Source organism: Myxocyprinus asiaticus, chromosome 46, assembly GCF_019703515.2.
Source record: "Myxocyprinus asiaticus isolate MX2 ecotype Aquarium Trade chromosome 46, UBuf_Myxa_2, whole genome shotgun sequence".
Taxonomy (NCBI): Eukaryota; Metazoa; Chordata; class Actinopteri; order Cypriniformes; family Catostomidae; genus Myxocyprinus; species Myxocyprinus asiaticus.
Genome location: NC_059389.1, coordinates 15,388,284 through 15,407,319, shown reverse-complemented (window position 1 = coordinate 15,407,319; position 19,036 = coordinate 15,388,284). Strand labels below are relative to the sequence as shown.

General features: G+C 38.9%; 1 protein-coding gene across 1 annotated transcript in view; it reads right to left on the bottom strand.

Moving 5' to 3' along the window:
• celsr1b (cadherin EGF LAG seven-pass G-type receptor 1b) overlaps nt 1-19,036 on the bottom strand; it is a 79,110-nt gene that overhangs the window by 13,871 nt on the left and 46,203 nt on the right. Inside the window, exons 9-25 of the mRNA XM_051689812.1 lie at nt 17,458-17,624; nt 15,898-16,083; nt 15,460-15,573; nt 15,200-15,374; nt 12,977-13,118; nt 10,218-10,338; nt 9,762-9,945; nt 9,238-9,339; nt 9,035-9,129; nt 8,633-8,842; nt 4,575-4,758; nt 4,341-4,481; nt 4,001-4,211; nt 2,195-2,362; nt 1,951-2,077; nt 1,519-1,719; nt 82-256 (exon numbers count right to left, since the gene is read on the bottom strand). Coding sequence (XP_051545772.1) covers nt 82-256; nt 1,519-1,719; nt 1,951-2,077; nt 2,195-2,362; nt 4,001-4,211; nt 4,341-4,481; nt 4,575-4,758; nt 8,633-8,842; nt 9,035-9,129; nt 9,238-9,339; nt 9,762-9,945; nt 10,218-10,338; nt 12,977-13,118; nt 15,200-15,374; nt 15,460-15,573; nt 15,898-16,083; nt 17,458-17,624 — 2,703 coding nt within the window. The remainder of the gene's footprint in view (nt 1-81; nt 257-1,518; nt 1,720-1,950; nt 2,078-2,194; nt 2,363-4,000; nt 4,212-4,340; nt 4,482-4,574; nt 4,759-8,632; nt 8,843-9,034; nt 9,130-9,237; nt 9,340-9,761; nt 9,946-10,217; nt 10,339-12,976; nt 13,119-15,199; nt 15,375-15,459; nt 15,574-15,897; nt 16,084-17,457; nt 17,625-19,036) is intronic.

The following is a 19,036-nucleotide window of genomic DNA, read 5'->3' as shown; positions in this document are numbered from 1 at the left end:
GAGGATAAAGCCAAGGGTACAACTGATTCAAGACATGACCTGGTGAGTGAATGAGTTCGTATGTGTATATGACTGTTATACCAGTTATAATAGCAGGTATGCCCCAGCCGATAGCATAGTAGAAGCGCATGTGGCCCTGGTTGATGTTACGCATCTCAGTCAGCATGCGATAGATGTGCAGCCCCTCCACAAACATCCAGGCAAATGTGCACATGTAGGAATAATGTAGCAGAATGGCCACTACTGTACATATAAACTACAAATCAGATAAGAAAGGGATTTAGTATAAGTGCTGTTTTTATCTCAGAAAACTCTGATCTTTAAGACCTATTTTTAACCTTATGTGACCCCGTGTACACATGCGTGGTTATTGTATTTTGGCTTCACTATATGCAATGCATAATTTAAATTCATTTAAACTGAGTGTTCAGGAGACTCTGGGCTGCCAAGTAAAGGTAAAAAAAAAAAAAAAGTAAAAACTTTCAACGGATTGAGTCATATGACAAAACAACGTGGCGCCGACCACAGCAGAGTTTGTCTTTGGGAGAAACACCAACAAAACTATATCTGGTAAGAAACCTAATTAAGTTTTTACATTGAAACCTGTTTGAGTCAAAAGATTAGAGTCTCTAATTTCATCCGATATGCCATTTTTTAAATTTGAGCAATTTATCACGAAACACCACACTGCTAAACACAATGTACACTAATGTGTACTTTAGCACATTATTTCCTTAGAAATCCTATATTTACTGTGCATTATCTCATTGAGAATCAATGGTTTCATCCAAAAGCTAAAAAAATTTAGCTTTCAGAGGCTTTATATGGAGTTAGGATGAAAATAAGGTGCATTTCAAACTGTTCTGAGACCAGTGCAGACAGAGAGCACACTGGAGGTTAAGTCATTCACTAAATAGGTAGCAAAGGAGCAACCTATAGCTCTCAATGCAGCTAAGTGCATTCAATACAAACTTCCTATCAGAAGTTCAGTTTCAGGATGCAGATGATGTTTGGTCCACTCAGTATGTTTGGCAGACATGGGACAATGGTAATCAGTAATTTATAATATATAATTTTATTTTAAAAGGGTTGGCAGTGATTGGATGATACTGGCCATTCATTTGAATCAGAATTAATTATGCTAATTTCTGATGTAATGTCTGTAACGTCTCAAAAACACGAATAAACAACACTCCTGTAAACATAGTAAACAATTTGATAAAAAAAAAAAAAAAAAAGAATCTGATTTTGTGTAGCTTGGTATTATTTAAAATTTCACAACTTAGTCCCACTGTCCACATATGTTGCCATCCATTTTTAGGAAAACTATTTGCTCAAGAAATTTTTTTTCTTTGTTTTTTTTGCATGTTTATTTGGTGCTACTACTGTAGTTACAAATCAAAAAGGGAAATGGAAAATGCACACAACAGTCACGTTCGGGTCTTAGGAGGTTAAGTAATAACAATGACTAATAGGTTTCATTGTTTAGTGTTCTGAAGCCTCTCATTGTTTGCTCACCGGGCTATCAGTCTGGTTGATGCCGGTGAGGAAGATGAGCTCAGAGAGAAAGATGGCGGCCACCAGGTTCTTGTGGATGCTGTGCAGGTTGGAGCGTAGCTTGCGGAGGATGGCTAACAGGAGGAATGTGATGAGAAGGGCCACCAGAGAGGAAGACACTGTTGTGTAAGTCACCACTTTCAGAGGAAGAACATCACCATGCTAAGGATGAGAAGACAAAGGGTTCAGTCATGATGGTGTTAAAAACAATGCAATAAGTTAACAAGATTATGTTTATAGATCGAAGCTTGTTTGATGAAATGAAACTGGCAATAATGTAAAATGCTTTTACTAATGTAACCACATGAAATGCCTATTTATTAACATATACAATTAGATCAATCACATTAACCACAACTAATTATGGAGACATCTCCTAAATCTTTGTCCTACCTCTCGTTTAGAGATGTCCATGAGAACAGCAAAGCTGCTCATGTGGTTACACTGACAGCTGATGTGAGTTGAGTTCCTGAAGACCAGCTCACAGCCTTTAGAAGACCAGGCGCCTCCACCAGCAACCCTAACAAAGAACAGCAATAAATATAAAACAGAAAACTAAAACTCCAAACTAAAAAATGTTAGACAATTTCCTTCTAGGTGTGACAGAATGACATAGTTAAAGACTATAGTTACTTACAGGATGGAGTGGTTCCAGTAGACGCACACAGGTTTGCTCCTCTCGTGGGTCTCCAGGAGCCTGAAGTTTAGAGTGATGGGTCTTTGGAGGGGGTTAGTTATTGGTTCTCCCTCTCTGTGGACCACCACACTCACTATAGGGGTGTTGATGACAGGACGAGTGGGCAGTCTGCGGACATGTAGAGGACCAGACATCTTAATCTATCAGTATTATCCTGGATGCATACTATGCATTAATGTAATAGAAGGAATAGTTTACCCAAAAATAAAAATCTCTCATCATTTACTCCCAATCATGCCATCTCAGATGTGTATGACTTTCATCTTTTGCAGAACACAAACGAAGATTTTTAGAAGAATATTTCAGCTTTGTAGGTCCATACAATGCAAGTGAATGGTGTCCAAAACTTTCAAGCTCCAAAAATCACATGAAGGCAGCATCAAAGTAATCCATACGACTCCAGTGGTTTAATCCATAGCTGTTTCTCATTGTGCGTTCTTTTGTGTTTTTACATTCTCGTGGACTCGTTCGACATCATCATCCACTGCTGAAGTTCAATTCCAATCCTCAAGAATGCAAGTACAGAGAATGCATAATATTACACGGATGTGTTCTTGATAAGGCCGAATATCAAGGATGCATTGGATGGTGACTTGTGGGCAAGAACCCGGTACTACGGTGGCAGACAAAGGACATTTATCATTGTATTTTACCCACTATATCATATATACTGTAAGTGGTTTTACCTCAACAGTTTCCCACTGTAATCTTGCGAAAGTCAGACAGCTTTTGAGTATTGTCATACTCCGTCAACATTTGTTGTTTTGTTATTATTTTAATATAGCAATAAACACATGAAGGAAACAAGTGTTTAACGTGTCACTAGTCCTTCAAAACCTCACTGGTGGGATGATAATAATGTTGTCACTGGTGTGATAATGCCAGAAATTATCTCACTGGCTTCAAATGTGCTGTTACGGTTAATTGCAGGGAGATCGCAGCACATCTCAAAGCTCGCAATAGATGCGTTATATGTCCTCTTGTCATTCCGAGTTCATTCTTCCAAGGTGCTTGACAAGACCGGTCTCCACGAGAATGCAAGTCTGTTCTTTGCGTTCTTAGAATTGAGAAACACCCCATGTCTTCTGAAGTGATCCAATCGACTGTGGGTGAGATCAGACCAAAATGTCACTCCTTTATCAATGTGCATTGTACCATTGCAGTCTCTAGGCATGATCATGTTTTCAAGCTCATTTACACTTCCTAGTGCTTGACGCATGCGCAGAACGCCAGTTGGCGCTAGGAAGTGTAATCGAGCTTGAAATCATGATCGCCAAGGAGACTGCAGATGTCAAGATATATAGTGAAAACTGAATTACATTTTGGTCCTCTCTCCTCCCAAAACCAACTGGATTTCTTCAGAAGACATGGATTAAACCACTGGAGTTTTATAGATTACTTTTATGCTGCATTTATGTGCTTTTTGGAGCTTCAAAATATTGGTCACCATTCACTTGCATTGTATGGACCTACAGAGCTTAAATATTTTTCTAAAAACCTTTGTGTTCTGCAGAAGAAAGAAAGTCATATACATTTGGCATGAGGGTAAGTAAATGGTGAGATAATTTTCATTTTTGGGTGAACTGTTCCTTTAAGTATTCAAGCATACATTTATCTATAACAGCCCATTGTCATGACATTATTGTTGAAATAATATTGATATAAGTTGTTGGTTTCATTAGCACTGCATCTACTGGATAAGGAAATCTGTTGTTTTTATGTAAAATCATAGGGCTCAAGTTGTACCTAAGGCTGCGCCGGTCCGGATCATAGCTCTCTGGAAGGAGCCGACCCAGAGACCTGTAGATCATCACCATGACTACAGCAGGTGGGTCAGTTGGTTCCGCATGGCGTCTTTTCTTCATGGATGGTGCTGGATCAACAAAATCTGACCCATCTTCAAAAGTGTAAGCCTTGGTTGCTTCAATCTGGGATGGGGGCTCCATGGTGAACAGATCTATAGTAAATGCAACTAAAGTTTACTCAATAATTAAAAAATTGAAATGTTTTTGTTTGAACAATGCACTTTTCCATTAATACTACTGACAACATAAGGAAATTAGTCTAGTTGGAGTGAAGTGCCAACCTTTGCTCTTTTTTGGCATGGCAATTAGGTTTGGGAAGAGAATAAATGACTCCAGCTCTTCTGAGTACACCTTCCTGATCTCCTGAAAGTGAGGGATCTTAGCCTGGTCTGTGGTAGAGTCCAGATAATCTACAGCAACAACTTAAACATGAAGAAAGTGAGTAAATATATTTGTTCTAAACACACAGTCAATACTGAGCAAGACAGGTTATGGGAAAAGGATCCAATACTAACTCATGTTGTCAGTGACGATGGTGAAGGGTCTAAGGTAGGTCTTCCTCATGTTCTGTACCAGAGTGTTGCCGTACTCTTCAAAATGGCGCAGCAGGTAGGGCGTTCCCCCATCAGAGTGCTGTATCTTATCCCAGTGCTCCTTGTTGACCGGGTCAAGGATCGCACTTCCAGCTTTAATAATGTTCTACCACAAAATACACAAACCAAACAAATGTGAGGATCTATTTCACAAGACCAAAAGCTAAAACTTAAGAGTTTACATAATAATAATTCAATATTACTGGCCAATTACCACCCACTTTGGGCTCAAAATACCGTTTAGTTAATATACATCTCCTAGATATACAGTATAAACAAGATTTCAACTGATTGTGTGCATGGTAAGTAAGATCGTGTGTTTAAATCTATTTTTGCACTTAGGATGCTTATGACCTCTTAAAAATGTTATCCTTAAAAGTATGCTAAATGCCTCATAAATAAAAAAATAAATAAAAAAAACTTTTTCTTTTCTTTTCTTTTATTGCTTATTGTTAAATGTTAAAGAGTGAACCTGTTTATTAAGCCACTTGTCAGTGATGCTAATCGGAAAAACTTAATTCAATTTGCTAGGGAGCATATAGATTGGACTGTGGAGCAATAGAAAAAGATCATGTGGTCTGATGAGTCCAGATTTACTCTATTCCAAAGCGACAGGCGCATCAGGGTAAGAAGGGAAGTGCATGAAGCGATGCACCTGCCATGCATAGTGCCCACAGTACAAGCCTCTGGAGGCATCGTTATAATCTGGGGTTCCTTCCATTGGTCAGGTCTAGGCTCAGCAACATTATGTAGCAATAATATAAAGTCAGCTGAATACCTGAATGTACTGAATGACCAGGTTATCCCATCAATGGATTTTTTTCTTCCCTGACGGCACAGGCATATTCCAGGATGACAATGCCAAGATTCATCAGGCTCAAATTGTGAAAGAGTGGTTCACGGAGCATGAAGAATCATTTTCACACATGAATTGGCCACCACCTTAGTCCTGACCTTAACCCCATTGAAAGTCTTTGGGATGTGCTGGAGAAGACTTTACGGAGTCGTTCGACTCTCCTGTCATCAATATCAATAAAATCTCAGCCAAAAATTGATGCAACTCTGGACAGAAAATTTTTTTGTGACGTTGCATAAGGTTGTCGAAACAATGCCACAACGAATGCACGCCGTAATCAAAGCTAAAGGCGGTCCAGCGAAATATTAGAGTGTGCAACTTTTTTTGGCCAGGCAGTGTACATAAATAAATTACTAAAGCCAGTGGCAGACAGGCCATAGGGAGAACCGGGACTTCTCCAAGTGGGCCGGCCACAAAACGGTGCTGAACGGGCCGCGATAAGCTGAAACAGGCTGCCGCGTTATGCTGAATGGGCCGCGACAGGCTGAAGAGGGCCACAAAACGGCACCGCGAGGAACTCCCCCGCCCGCTCAACAACTTTTGGTCCTGTTTCTATGTAAAATCCAGGGCCGATTTCTCTTCCCAGTCTGCCACTGAGTAAAGCCTATAGTTAGTGAAAGCCTGTCACTCAGGTGTACTTTCATTCAAGGGCCAGATTATCCAGATATAAAGACAGTTTAATGCAGAATTGTTACTTGTCACAAATAATTTTAACACAGAATATAAGTAAAATGTTTATTTTTTACTCCTTCCTAAAACTCCCATTTAGTAAGGAAATTGGGGCCTTTCCTGGTCCTGAAAATATTTTAAACTTTGGCACAAATGGAGCTAAAGGAATTATCAGACATTAACATCCATGTCATTGTGCCTAATGAGCTGACAAACCTCTGTATCAACTGCTGTGGCTCATCTCTTCTCTACATTGGGAGATTAGCAGCTAAAATACATCTGATTGAATGAGACATGAATACTGTACTGTATGTGCGCCTAAACGGTGCCAGGTCATGTTTGGGAAACTAGGGTAGCTGAAATATGGCCAGAAAAAGCTTCAACATGCTGGCTCCTATCTTAATATGGACTGTGGTCCATTAATTGGCAATAGCTTTGCTGAGTTTTGCACAGAGAGCATACTGATGTTAATAAGCAGCACAGCAATTTCATCTAAATCAATTGATGTGCCATGTACAAATTATTAACTGAACAGAATTGGATAGTCAAAGAGCCCTGCTGTAGTTATTGGCGACAAGCTAAAGCACAATTTTAGAAGTATTTACAAGCTTGAAAAATACTTTGGGATTTAACTGTAATCTCTAAAAATGTGGGTTAAGTATTGCACTTTGTGTCAGATTCTTGTGAAGTGAAAGATGTAGTGTTTCATTTGTGAAAGAATTTGTTTTAAAACGAATCTTTAATGTAAACAAATCATTCACGTTCACTTCCAATGTTTCGCTTATGAACAACTCATTTGTTATTAACAAATAAATTTAATAAAAAATTATGTGTTTTGACTCGCTCATAATAACACATAAAAGACATTCATTTGTCACCACCTACTCGCTACTCTGCAGAAATAGTGAATGAACGGATCAATAAACGATTCTATTTGGTAAAAAGTCACTGGGATAAATCTAAATCTCCATCACTAGAACTTGAAGGTTTATCAAATAGGTATCATGTATTTTACTTCCAACAGTTTTATGTTAATATTGTAAATATGCTCACTGAGCACTCTATTAGCAACACCTGTGTACCTAATTATTACTGAAATGATCTAATCAGCCAACCGTGTGGCAGCAGTGTAATACATAAAATCATGCAGATATGGGTCAGGAGCTTCAGTTAATGTCCACATCAACCATCAAAATGGGGAAAAAATGTGATCTCTGTGATTTCGACCATGGCATGATTTTGGTGCCAGATGGGCTGGTTTAAATATTTCTGTAACTGCTGATCTCCTGGGATTTTCACGCACAACTCTAGAGTTTATTCAGAATGGTGCCAAAAACGGGTGGCTTGGGTAGCTCAGTGGTAAAATACGCTGGCTACCACCCCTGGAGTTCGCTAGTTCGCTAGTTAGAATCCCAGGGCGTGCTGAGTGACTCCAGCCAGGTCTCCTAAGCAACCAAATTGGCCCAGTTGCTAGGGAGCGTACAGTCACATGGGGTAACCTCCTCGTGGTCACTATAATGTGGTTCGTTCTCGGTGGGGTGCGTGGTGAGTTGAGCGTGGTTGCCACGGTGGATGGCGTGAAGCCTCCACACGCGCTATGTCTCCGTGTCAACATGCTCAACAAGCCACGTGATAAGATGCACGGGTTGACGGTCTCAGACGCGGAGGCAACTGGGATTCGTCCTCCGCCACCCGGACTGAAGCCAATCACTACGCGACCACGAGGACTTAAAAAAAAGCACACTGGAAATTGGGCATTCCAAATAAATAAAAAAATAATTTTAAAAAATGGTTCCAAAAACAAAAAACACCCAGTGAGCGGCAGTTCTGCGGACAGAAAAGCCTTGCTGATGAGAGAGGTGAATGGAGAATGGCCAGACTGGTTCGAGCAGACAGAAAGGCTACGGTAACTCAGATAACTGCTCTGTTCAATTGTCGTGAGCAAAATACCATCTCAGAATGCACAACACATCGAACCTTGAGGCAGATGGCTACAACAGTAGAAGACCATGTCGGGCACTTTATTAGGACCATAATGTTCCTAATAAAGTCCTTAGTTAGTGTATATAAATATCAATATACGTGCTGGCCTTAGGGCACTGGATTTCTTTTAGATATGAACTGTAAAGGATACCCTGCTGGAAAATCCAGCAAAACCAGCTTTAAATGGTAGATCGCTGTACCGGTTGACCATCTTGGTCAGGCTAGTTGGAGCTAGAAGACCACTTTGGACCTGAAACAATCCACGTTCCAAACCATGTTCCAAAACCAGTTAGACCACCTTATGCTGTTATGACCTGTTTTTCCAGCAAGGCTATCTTTTAAAATGCACTTAAAATTCAAAGAAATAAATTTTGTGTTCCATACTCTCAAGTGTAAAACACACCTGTTCGAACTGTTAAAAAAAAAAAAAATCAAAAATACAAAAAAGAAAGTGCTGAAAGTGCATCTGTACCTCATTGAAGTCTGAATCATGAGTGGCAGTGAGCTCAAAGCCCTGCTGCAGACTCTCATGTTCTAAGACACTGGTCAGCAGGTGATAGGCGGTCTTCACGTCATTTCCAAAAAGACGATCAGTGTGGACAATGGCAGAGTGCAGCAGGCCTGCCAGGCTTTTTGTTCTTTCTCCATCCATTCGAGAAGCATTAGTATGAAGATCCTCACTCTAAGTCAAAAAAAGAAAAAATTACCCAAAAAAAGAAACATTGACCACTCCTAGAATCATTTAAGCTGTCGTTAAATGTTAAGAGTCCCATGACAATGCACAATCAAACATTGAACTTCTTATTTGTGATTCTTTGTGATGCTCTTGACTACAATTCAGGATCGAATCAACACACAAAAAGGAGACACAAACCTCTTTCTTCAGCTTTGAGAAGCTGAGGGAAGTGCAGTTGAAGAGCTCTGGTGGAAGCCAACCTTTATTATTGCTGCAATGACGGAAAGCTGTGCCTGTGAGACCACACAGATAAATCATAAAGTCAGTGTGTCCAAACTTTTGACTGGTAGTGTAGGTTCTTGAATTAGTACATGAAACATTTGTCTAAAGTTTTGACTCACCACTGGATCCTTTTGGGCAGTTAGTGGCTGCAGGGCCATCAAACTTAGTCCTGGGCCACCAGATACCATCTTTAAAGGCTTTGGGACAGCCATCATAAACCACTAAATAACATAAAATAGAGAGAAACTGAGACGGAGAGAGAGCAAGGAAAATCAGGCCTAACAGATGTTGTTTAGTGTCACTAACAAGCCTTGTGATTGGAAGTCTTAATGATGGCCGTCATTTCTGCTCTGAGAAATCATTACACATACTCCATCCTGACATGAAAGTTTTCTGCTCATAATTAGAGAAGGCACTCATAAAGAGATTATTGCACTTACTTTTTGTCATGCTGTGCATGCATATATAATCTACAATCAAAAACAGCTTTTATATTTTTTTGCTTTATAATTTTCAGTTATAAGGCTGTCCAACATAATTCCTGAAAATTCTGCCTTTGCTATACAGTGCATTTTTAAACGTTAAAGTTTTGCTTTAGTCATATGGACTATTTGAGTGTTTGGGTGATTGACTGCATACATACCCACACATCCCCCGACCGTCACCTCTGCGAAGGGGTTGTCACAACAGTTGCACTGGCGGCCCACCACACCCATCTTACAGGCGCACTGACCAGTCACATGGTCACATGTTCGGGAATGTGCCCCAAGGTGGAAACAATCGCAAGGGTAGCAAGTGTCCCCACCAGGAGGCAGGTAGTAATTGTCCTGAAAAATCATGAATAAAAAAAAAATATCTTAAAAGTATTAACCTGTGATTAAGGAAGACAAGCAAAAATTGTTTAAATGTTGTTGTACATAGTGATAAGTTTGAGTTCTTTCAATATATGACACTACTTTAAATAATATGAATTTGTTTCTAGTAAAATTAAGATGCTAGAGGATTGTTGATAAACTATTTAAAATGCCTACTGTCACTCCACTTCCTGTGTTGTGAATTTTTTTTTTGAATTTGGAGCATGTAATCACTTGCAATGTACCTTGCAGCTACACTCTCCTGTGGTTTTATTACAGTCCCTTTTGAAGCCTTTGCTGACATCGCAGTTACAGGGCCCACAGGTCGGGTATCCCCACCAGCCACGAGCACAAGGCTGGTCCCCTCTGTGTGTGTGCGCACATAATCGCAAAGGAGAAAGAGAAATATAAGAGTGCAATAGTGTCTAGCAAAAGACCATTTAAATTAGAGATGAATCAGAATGCACTTCAAACTTCACAGAATGAGACACAGACAGTGTAAAATTCTCACTGAAGAACTGAGACACAGCTTGAACAGACTGAACTGAAAAAGGATTTGCTTTGAAATCTGACATAAAATTGGACTGTAAAATCAAAGCAAACGGATCTGACTGGGAGGCAAACATGGAATTGCCTGTGCAAAAGCAATATATCATTCCAAGCCTTCTTTCTTTTTTAGAATTTATAATAGAATATTTCATTATTTTTTAAAAAGTCACTGAAACTAAATAATTTCAAAAGGTTTTTTTTTAAATAATATTTAAAATTCAAGGGGCTTTGCTAAAAAAACAGCTTATCTTTAATGGATGAAAGTCTGGCCAAGTACTGGCTCATTCCAACAGTCTGTCTTTTTTATGTGTTGCAAAATAAAAAAATAAGTTTGGGCATCAGAGACATCCTGAATAACAAGGCCAGAATTAAAAGCTCCTCACAAACACTTGCAGCATTTGCTGTGACAGCTTTCAACACCTCCTAGCATAGCCTTCGAGTGTTTGTTACTTTGTTTGATTTGTTAAGCACTGGCAATTTAAGAAACAGACCATCAAATTGTAAAGCTGCTTTCAGTGAGCATGTTTCAGCATGTACCATGCCTTAGGTCCACCAGTACTTTCCTAATCCTCACCAATTACAAAACTAAAAATTAAAATGTTAACATGGATCTTTTCTTTTATGTTAAAGTCCTGAAATTAAGAGGCATGCATTTCTTGCCAGTTAGGCAGGGAAGATGAAGGATAATGAATGACTGAATGAATGAATGAATAAATGATTGAATGAATGAAGGAATGAATACATGCATGAATGAATGAATGAATTAAAAGGGATGGTAATTGTACGGAATTTAACAACTGATTTCAATTCCAATTAATGATTTCATTAACAATTATTTTAGTACTTTTGAAGAAACATCCCCACCTCAAAAAAAGGTCTATACAATATACTGGACTATTCTGTATATTCAAATATACAGAGCAAAAACACATTTTGGTATTATATTTTAAGATTAAATTTTTTAATCAAAGTATAATTTATTACTACAAAAACATTTTCTGAATCTTAGACTACACATTGTTATACAGTATCAACAACAAGTCAATACATAGACTGATTTAAGTTTTACAAACCTTAAAGGTGCTATAAGCGATTTTTTCATGGAAAAGTATGCAAACAATTTTCATACTCCCTTAAAGATATTAATGAAATAAGTGTCCCGAGATATCTCTCCGGTCTCTGTGACAGCTGTAGACTTTGTAAACAGCAAATAAAAACGTCGCTTGTCACCTGCCTATCATTTAGCTCCTTCTCATTTGATGCGGATCATTGAGGCTATGATTCATAATGTTTGTCAATTGAGGGCGCTATGGTGTCACTGTTGAATTTGACAAACACAGGAACAAACAATGCTGCTGTTTTGCTCTGTTTTTGTCTCAGAATTATCTTTGGAGTTTTGGAATGAGGAGGCGTGGCTAAATCAACGGCTCAGTCACCTGAACGCTTCACTAAAATCGCTTACAGCACCTTTAAAGGGATAATTCACCCAAAAATTTAACTTCTCTCATCATTTACTCACACTCATGCCATTCAAGATGTGTATGACTTTCTTTCTTCTGCTGAACATAAATGAAGATTTTTAGAAAAATATCTCAGCTCTGTTGGTCCTCACAATGCAAGTGAATGGGTACCAAATTTTGGAGCTCCAAAAACACAAAGGCAGCATAAAAGTAATCCATAAGACTCCAGTGGTTTAATCCATATCTTCAGAAGTGATATGATAGGTGTGGGTGAGAAACAGATCAATATTTAAATCCTTTTTACTATCAATCTACACTTTCACTTTCTTCTTTGTTTTTGGTGATTTGCATTATATGTGTATATTGCCACCTACTTGGCAGGAAGGAGAATTTATAGTAAAAAAAGGACTCAAATATTTATCTTTTTCTCACCCACACCTATCATATAACTTCTGAAGATACGGATTTAACCACTGGATTACTTTTATGCTGCCTTTATATGGTTTTTGGAGCTTCAAATTTTTGGTACCCATTCACTTGCATTGTGAGGACCTACAGAGCTGAAATATTCTTCTAAAAATCTTTGCTTGTGTTCAGCAGAAGAAAGAATAGCATACACATATGGGATGGCATGAGGGTGAGTAATGATGAGAATTTTTGTTTTTGGGGTGAACTATCCCTTTAAGTACACATTTCCCAGTAAGCGGCCATTCACACCTAACACACTTTTGCATCCATCTGCACTGTTTTTCAATTGTTTTTCTAGGCCGACGTCCTTGACTGTTGCACTACTTTGCTGTTTTTTCAGCATCTTGTACATGAGCGCTACATTTTTTTAGATGCTGTTTCAAGTTAAAAAGAACTTCTGGAGACACCTGTGCTCTGTTCTATACGTTATGCTGTCTAGCTTTTTATACTGGTTCTTGATTCCCAACCCTATGAATGAGTGAATGAATGAATGAATGAATGAGCCAAAACATAAGAGAAAGCCTCACTTGTGCTCGCAGTATTGGCCGTAGTAATTGTGTCCACACTCACAGCTGTAGCCATGCTTGGTGCCGGGTTTGCGCACACAGGTGGAAGTGTGTTCACAAGGATTTAAGAGACATGCATCCACACAATCTCTCCCAAAGTAACCTGGTGCACAGTGAATGGGAAAAAGAGAAAGAGAGAAAGTGAGCGTGTGTCAAAGATATACAGTAAAACATGACACTTAAATTGTAATTAATTTATATATACAGTATATATACATATACAGTATATATATACATTCACTGACCACTTTATTAGGTACACCTGTACCTGTACAACTACAGTTGTGCTCAAAGTTTGCATACCCTGGCAGAAATTGTGAAATTTTGGCATTGATTTTGAAAATATGACTGATCATGCAAAAAAACTGTCTTTTATTTAAGGATAGTGATCATATGAAGCCATTTATCATCACATAGTTGTTTGGCTCCTTTTTAAATCATAATGATAACATACCCTTGAATGTTTGGCCTTGTTACAGACACACAAGGTGACACACACAGGTTTAAATGGCAATTAAAGGTTAATTTCCCACACCTGTGGCTTTTTAAATTGCAATTAGTGCCTGTGTATAAATAGTCAATGAGTTTGTTAGCTCTCACATGGATGCACTGAGCAGGCTAGACAATGAGCCAAGGGGAGCAGAAAGGAATTGTCAAAAGACCTGTGTAACAAGGTAATGGAACTTTATAAAGATGGAAAAGGATATAAAAAGATATCCAAAGCCTTGAAAATGCCAGACAGCACTGTTCAATCACTTATTAAGAAGTGGAAAATTCAGGGATCTCTTGATACCAAGCCAAGGTCAGGTAGACCAAGAAAGATTTCAGCCACAACTGCCAGAAGAATTGTTCGGGATACAAAGAAAAACCCACAGGTAACCTCAGGAGAAATACAGGCTGCTCTGGAAAAAGACGGTGTGGTTGTTTCAAGGAGCACAACCAGACGATACTTGAACCAAAATGAGCTGCATGTTCGAGTTGCCAGAAAGAGGCCTTTACTGCGCCAATGCCACAAAAAAGCCCGGTTACAATATGCCCGACAACACCTTGACACGCCTCATAGCTTCTGGCACACTGTAATTTGGAGTGATGAGACCAAAATAGAGCTTTATGGTCACAACCATAAGCACTATGTTTAGAGAGGGGTCAACAAGGCCTATAGTGAAAAGAATACCATCCCCACTGTGAAGCATGGTGGTGGCTCACTGATGTTTTGGGGGGGCGGGGGAGCTCTAAAGGCATGGGGAATCTTGTGAAAATTGATGGCAAGATGAATGCAGCATGTTATCAGAAAATACTGGCAGACAATTTGCATTCTTCTGCACGAAAGCATCGCATGGGATGCTCTTGGACTTTCCAGCACAACAATTACCCTAAGCACAAGGCCAAGTTCACCCTCCAGTGGTTACAGCAGAAAAAGGTGAAGGTTCTAGAGTGGCCATCACAGTCTCCTGGCCTTAGTATCATTGAGCCACTCTGAGAAGATCTCAAACGTGCAATTCATGCAAGACGACCAAAGACTTTGCATGACCTGGAGGCATTTTGCCAATACAAATGGGCAGCTATACCACCTGCAAGAATTTGGGTCCTCGTAGACAACTATTACAAAAGACTGCATGCTGTCATTGATGCTAAAGGGGGCAATACACAGTATTAAGAACTAAGGGTATGCAGACTTTTGAACAGGGGTCATTTACATTTTTTCATTGTTTCCATGTTTTGTTTTATGATTGTGCCATTCTGTTATAACCTACAGCTGAATATGAATCCCATAAGAAATAAAAGAAATGTGTTTTGCCTACTCACTCATGTTTTCTTTAAAAATGGTACATATATTACCAATTCTCCAAGGGTATGCAAACTTTTGAGCACAACTGTACTTATTCATGCAATTATCAAACAGACAATCGTTTGGCAGCAGTGTAATGTATAAAATCATGCAAATATGGGTCAGGAGCTTCAGTTAATGTTCACATCAACCATCAGAATGGGGAAAAAATGTGATCTCAGTGATTTAGACCGTGGCATGTTTGTTGGTGCCAGGCGGGCTGGTTTGAGTATTTCTGTATCTGCTGATCTCCTGGGATTTTCATGCGCAATTCTCTCTACAGTGTAGAGAGAATGGTGCGGAAAACAAAAAACATCCAGCGAGTGGCAGTTCTGTGGGCGAACTGGTGGCATTACCTGGTACACAGACACATGTATGAGAGGCCCAGTTTTCCCTGCAGTGACTGTGTGTTGGGCACAGATTGGACTGACATGTATCAGGTATATTACATCCATCTTTAGCACGAATTTTCACTGCCTGCCGCATGTTAATGTTGGCAGTATTGGTAGAGGTCTCGCCCATTCGCAAACCCTGCAAGATGACCACATAATATATCACATGAACAACACAAAACAGACAGTTTGTATGTGTTTCTGTGTTTGTGTGTGTGATTTACCTGCATGCAACCAGTAAATCCACCCTGGACTGTGCCGTCTTTTTTAAGCAGTCCACCGATAAACAAGTTCTTCAGTTTAAGTCCAGGCAACTCATTGCCGATCTCCACTGTTCTCTACACATCAAAACAATATCAGAAATTATAAATACAAAGAAAACTAAAACTGCACATATAGCCCTGTCTTAATGTGGACCAGGATATTTGATGGTCTTAGCTGGATTAAGTTGTTCTCCCTGCCTGGCTAAGTGTTCAGCTGGTTTAGCTGGGCGGCCAGCTAGACTCCCAGGCTAACCAGCTGAAAATTGCCCAAAACCCCTCCAAACCCTGTCAACAGACCAGCCTGATCAGTCTGGGAGACCAGTTAAGATCAGCAAATCTGGTTTAGGGTGTTTGTTTCAGCAGAGTGGATATGTATAAATAAATATTAGGATGATATACCTGAAACATGCCGTAGTCCAAAGACACGAGAGCCACGTATTTGATGTCTTTGCCATCTTTTCCACTGTTGAGCTCGACAAGTACATGGTGCCACTTGCCGTCTTCAACACGGACTTGAGGGAAATCCAGAAGCGCCACCCGTCTCAGACCCAGAAACACCTGGAACCTTAAATGGCTGTTGTTCACCTGGAATAACATGTAGTTATACACTGAAAGTGGCTGAGATATGCATGGAAGCTAAAATAAGCTATTTAATTTTTTTTTTCCTGTGTGGTGGATTTATCGGCACAGAAATCATAACAAGCAGTGAATTAACAGTTAAGTATAATTTTATTTACAGATCTGCTTCTCAGTCAAACCTGGCAGCATCAAATCTGTATTAATGCACCATATCTAACTATAATTCAGTAAAGACTTGGAAACAACTGAGAAAAGTACTTTTTACCTCTAATAATGTTTTCCTTGTATCTGGATTAGCTGTGCATGTATGCTGTATGTAGTACTTATACATAGTTGTTGATAAGGTAATTAGGCAAAGAAATGTGTGATGCAGCAGTTTCCTTCAGGATCAAAGCACAGGTTTAATTTTTTCGGGCAGCCTGAAGTGGTGTACTTCCAAAAATGTACTGTGATAAACCCTTTGGACTTTGGTTTCATGAAAAAATTATCAGAACCATATTAACCAGTTATAACCGGTTACCAGCATTTAAAAATAACTGAAAATCACATTGTTCCAGTTTTCCGTTACGTTCTGCTAAAAATGTTGTTCGCTTTCATTCCTTGAACTGTTTTTAGTCCCTGCTTTTTAATTCTAAGTACCAATATTAGGGTGGAAATGGTCATGAAAAATGAAATCTATGTCTGCTGTTGATGCAAGAACACTTGATATTATTAGTGGAATATAATGGAAAAAAGGGAAAAATATAGCTGTTCAGGTTGTAGTCCAAATACCCGGAAGTCTAATTCACCATGGGTTCCCTCTAGATTTCCATCTGGGCTTTTATAACGAAGTTTTTCAACTTATAAGTAAAATTAAGTCTGTGTTTTGTTCCACAACATATATTACACACTTTCATACCTCAAACATGAATTTTGAAGCCGTATTGAATTACTGAATCATACTGAAGCTTCATAATTCACGTTTGAGGTATGAAAGTGTGTAATTTGTATTGTAGAACAAAACGTCCACGTATTGTCAAGTAATGTTTACCACAGACCTTATTTTACTCTTAAGTTGAAAAACCCCATTATAAAAACCCACAGGAAAATCCAGAGGGAACCCATGGTGAATTAGACTTCCGGGTTTGCCTACAAACTGACGTCACGACTGCACAGCTCTATAGGGATAAATCTTGTTAGATTAACAGGAGACATACAGTATATCAAGTAGAACATCCAACCTGCAAGGTAAATGTGGTCCCCATTTCACCAACCACATCTTTACTAACAATAGTTTCAAGTCTTTATTTTTTTCCCAACTCAACGGGCTGATTTCTAGATGCAGTGAATTATTGTAATGATAATAGTATAATTTACGGGTCACTGAATCATAATACTCACCATCAGATTAATCTTAGAGAACTCCCCAGCGCTGCCCTGTAACAGAACGCCAGTACTCTTTCGTGTGCGAAACATAAGACCCATGTACCAGGGGATGGCAATGGTGATATCAGTCTCGCTCCATGACACCAGGGCGTGGCCATCGAAATGCAGGGGGGCGGGCATTACTACAGAAAGAAGACCATCAGACAAGCTAAATAGTTCTAGAAATAACAATCAACGTAGATTGGATGACAACCAGACAAAACAAAGTTGTTTTATTAAGTGATTAAATCTGTTAAATTAAACAAACACATGCTGAGGGAAATGCCGCTTGATGCTTTCACGTTCTTTTCTGTCACAAGGCAGAAATAATCACTATCATTCGTGTGCCGAGGAATGCTTCCTAGTCATCCAGGTGATTTGTTAATGAAGAATGGCGAACGTTCTTACACACCATTCTCCTAAGGGCAAATATTTTACTGCTCTATGTGAGGGCTGAACTTACAGAAATAACAGTAGTATATCTTAGACCCCATCCTGGTAGAGTGACAGTAAAATGGGTGATATTAATGGTTGGACCTTCTTTTCAGTATTTCCTTAAGTGCATTTAAAAAAAAAAAATCATTAAAGGGATAGTTCACCCAAAAATTAAAATTCACCCTCATGTCATTCCAAACCCATATGACTTTCTTCTGTGAAACACGTTCTTGAGCATATGGAGTGGTGGTGGTGTAGTGGGCTAAAGCACTGAACTGGTAAGCAAAAGGTTGTTGGTTCAATCCCCACAGCCACCACCATTGTGTCCTTGAGCAAGGCACTTAACTCCAGGTTGCTCCAGGGGGATTGTCCCTGTAATAAGGGTACTGTAAGTCGCTTTGGATAAAAGCGTCTGCCAAATGCATAAATGTAAATATTCAAAATTGGTAAGAGGGTGAGTAACTAATAATACAATTTTCATTTTTGGGTGAACTATCCCTTTAAACAGAACAGTGAAAATGGCATGGAATTCATAGGTAATTATTGATATTATTAAAAAGACCCATAAATAACAGTGAGGATTACTTAATCATATTAAGTAAACCTCCTGTACAAGACCTAATTTTTAATATATTTTAAGAAGCAGTTTAAAATAATCAAATTAACATCTTGAGTTCCACTGGCATTGGAGGTAATAACTACAGCTTTTTTATGTTCTTATAGTCTCATAACATGGTGCGATCCCCTCATCCAATTGATAAGCACAAATAAATAGAACATACTAGTTCAACCGTGTTTCCCTACAGGAAATTAGGTCAAACTAAGCTTGCAGAAAATGTTAAGCCAGTTGCAATCCCATTTCCTACTTCAAATCTTCACTCCCTGTTAGGTGGACCCTTTGTGATTATAATGTACTTACTCAAATAGATTTGCAGTGGAAAAAATACTTCAATTTACTAGAACCAACAATATTCAGCACTTTTTCCTGTAGTATTTCAGAAATTTAAATATACATACTAATTACCAAAACATTTAAGCAACTTGGCTGACAATATAGGGTAGCAAAAAAGTGAAGAAAAACCAACTACATATTGTGCTAAATCAGTTAAGTTACAAAGTA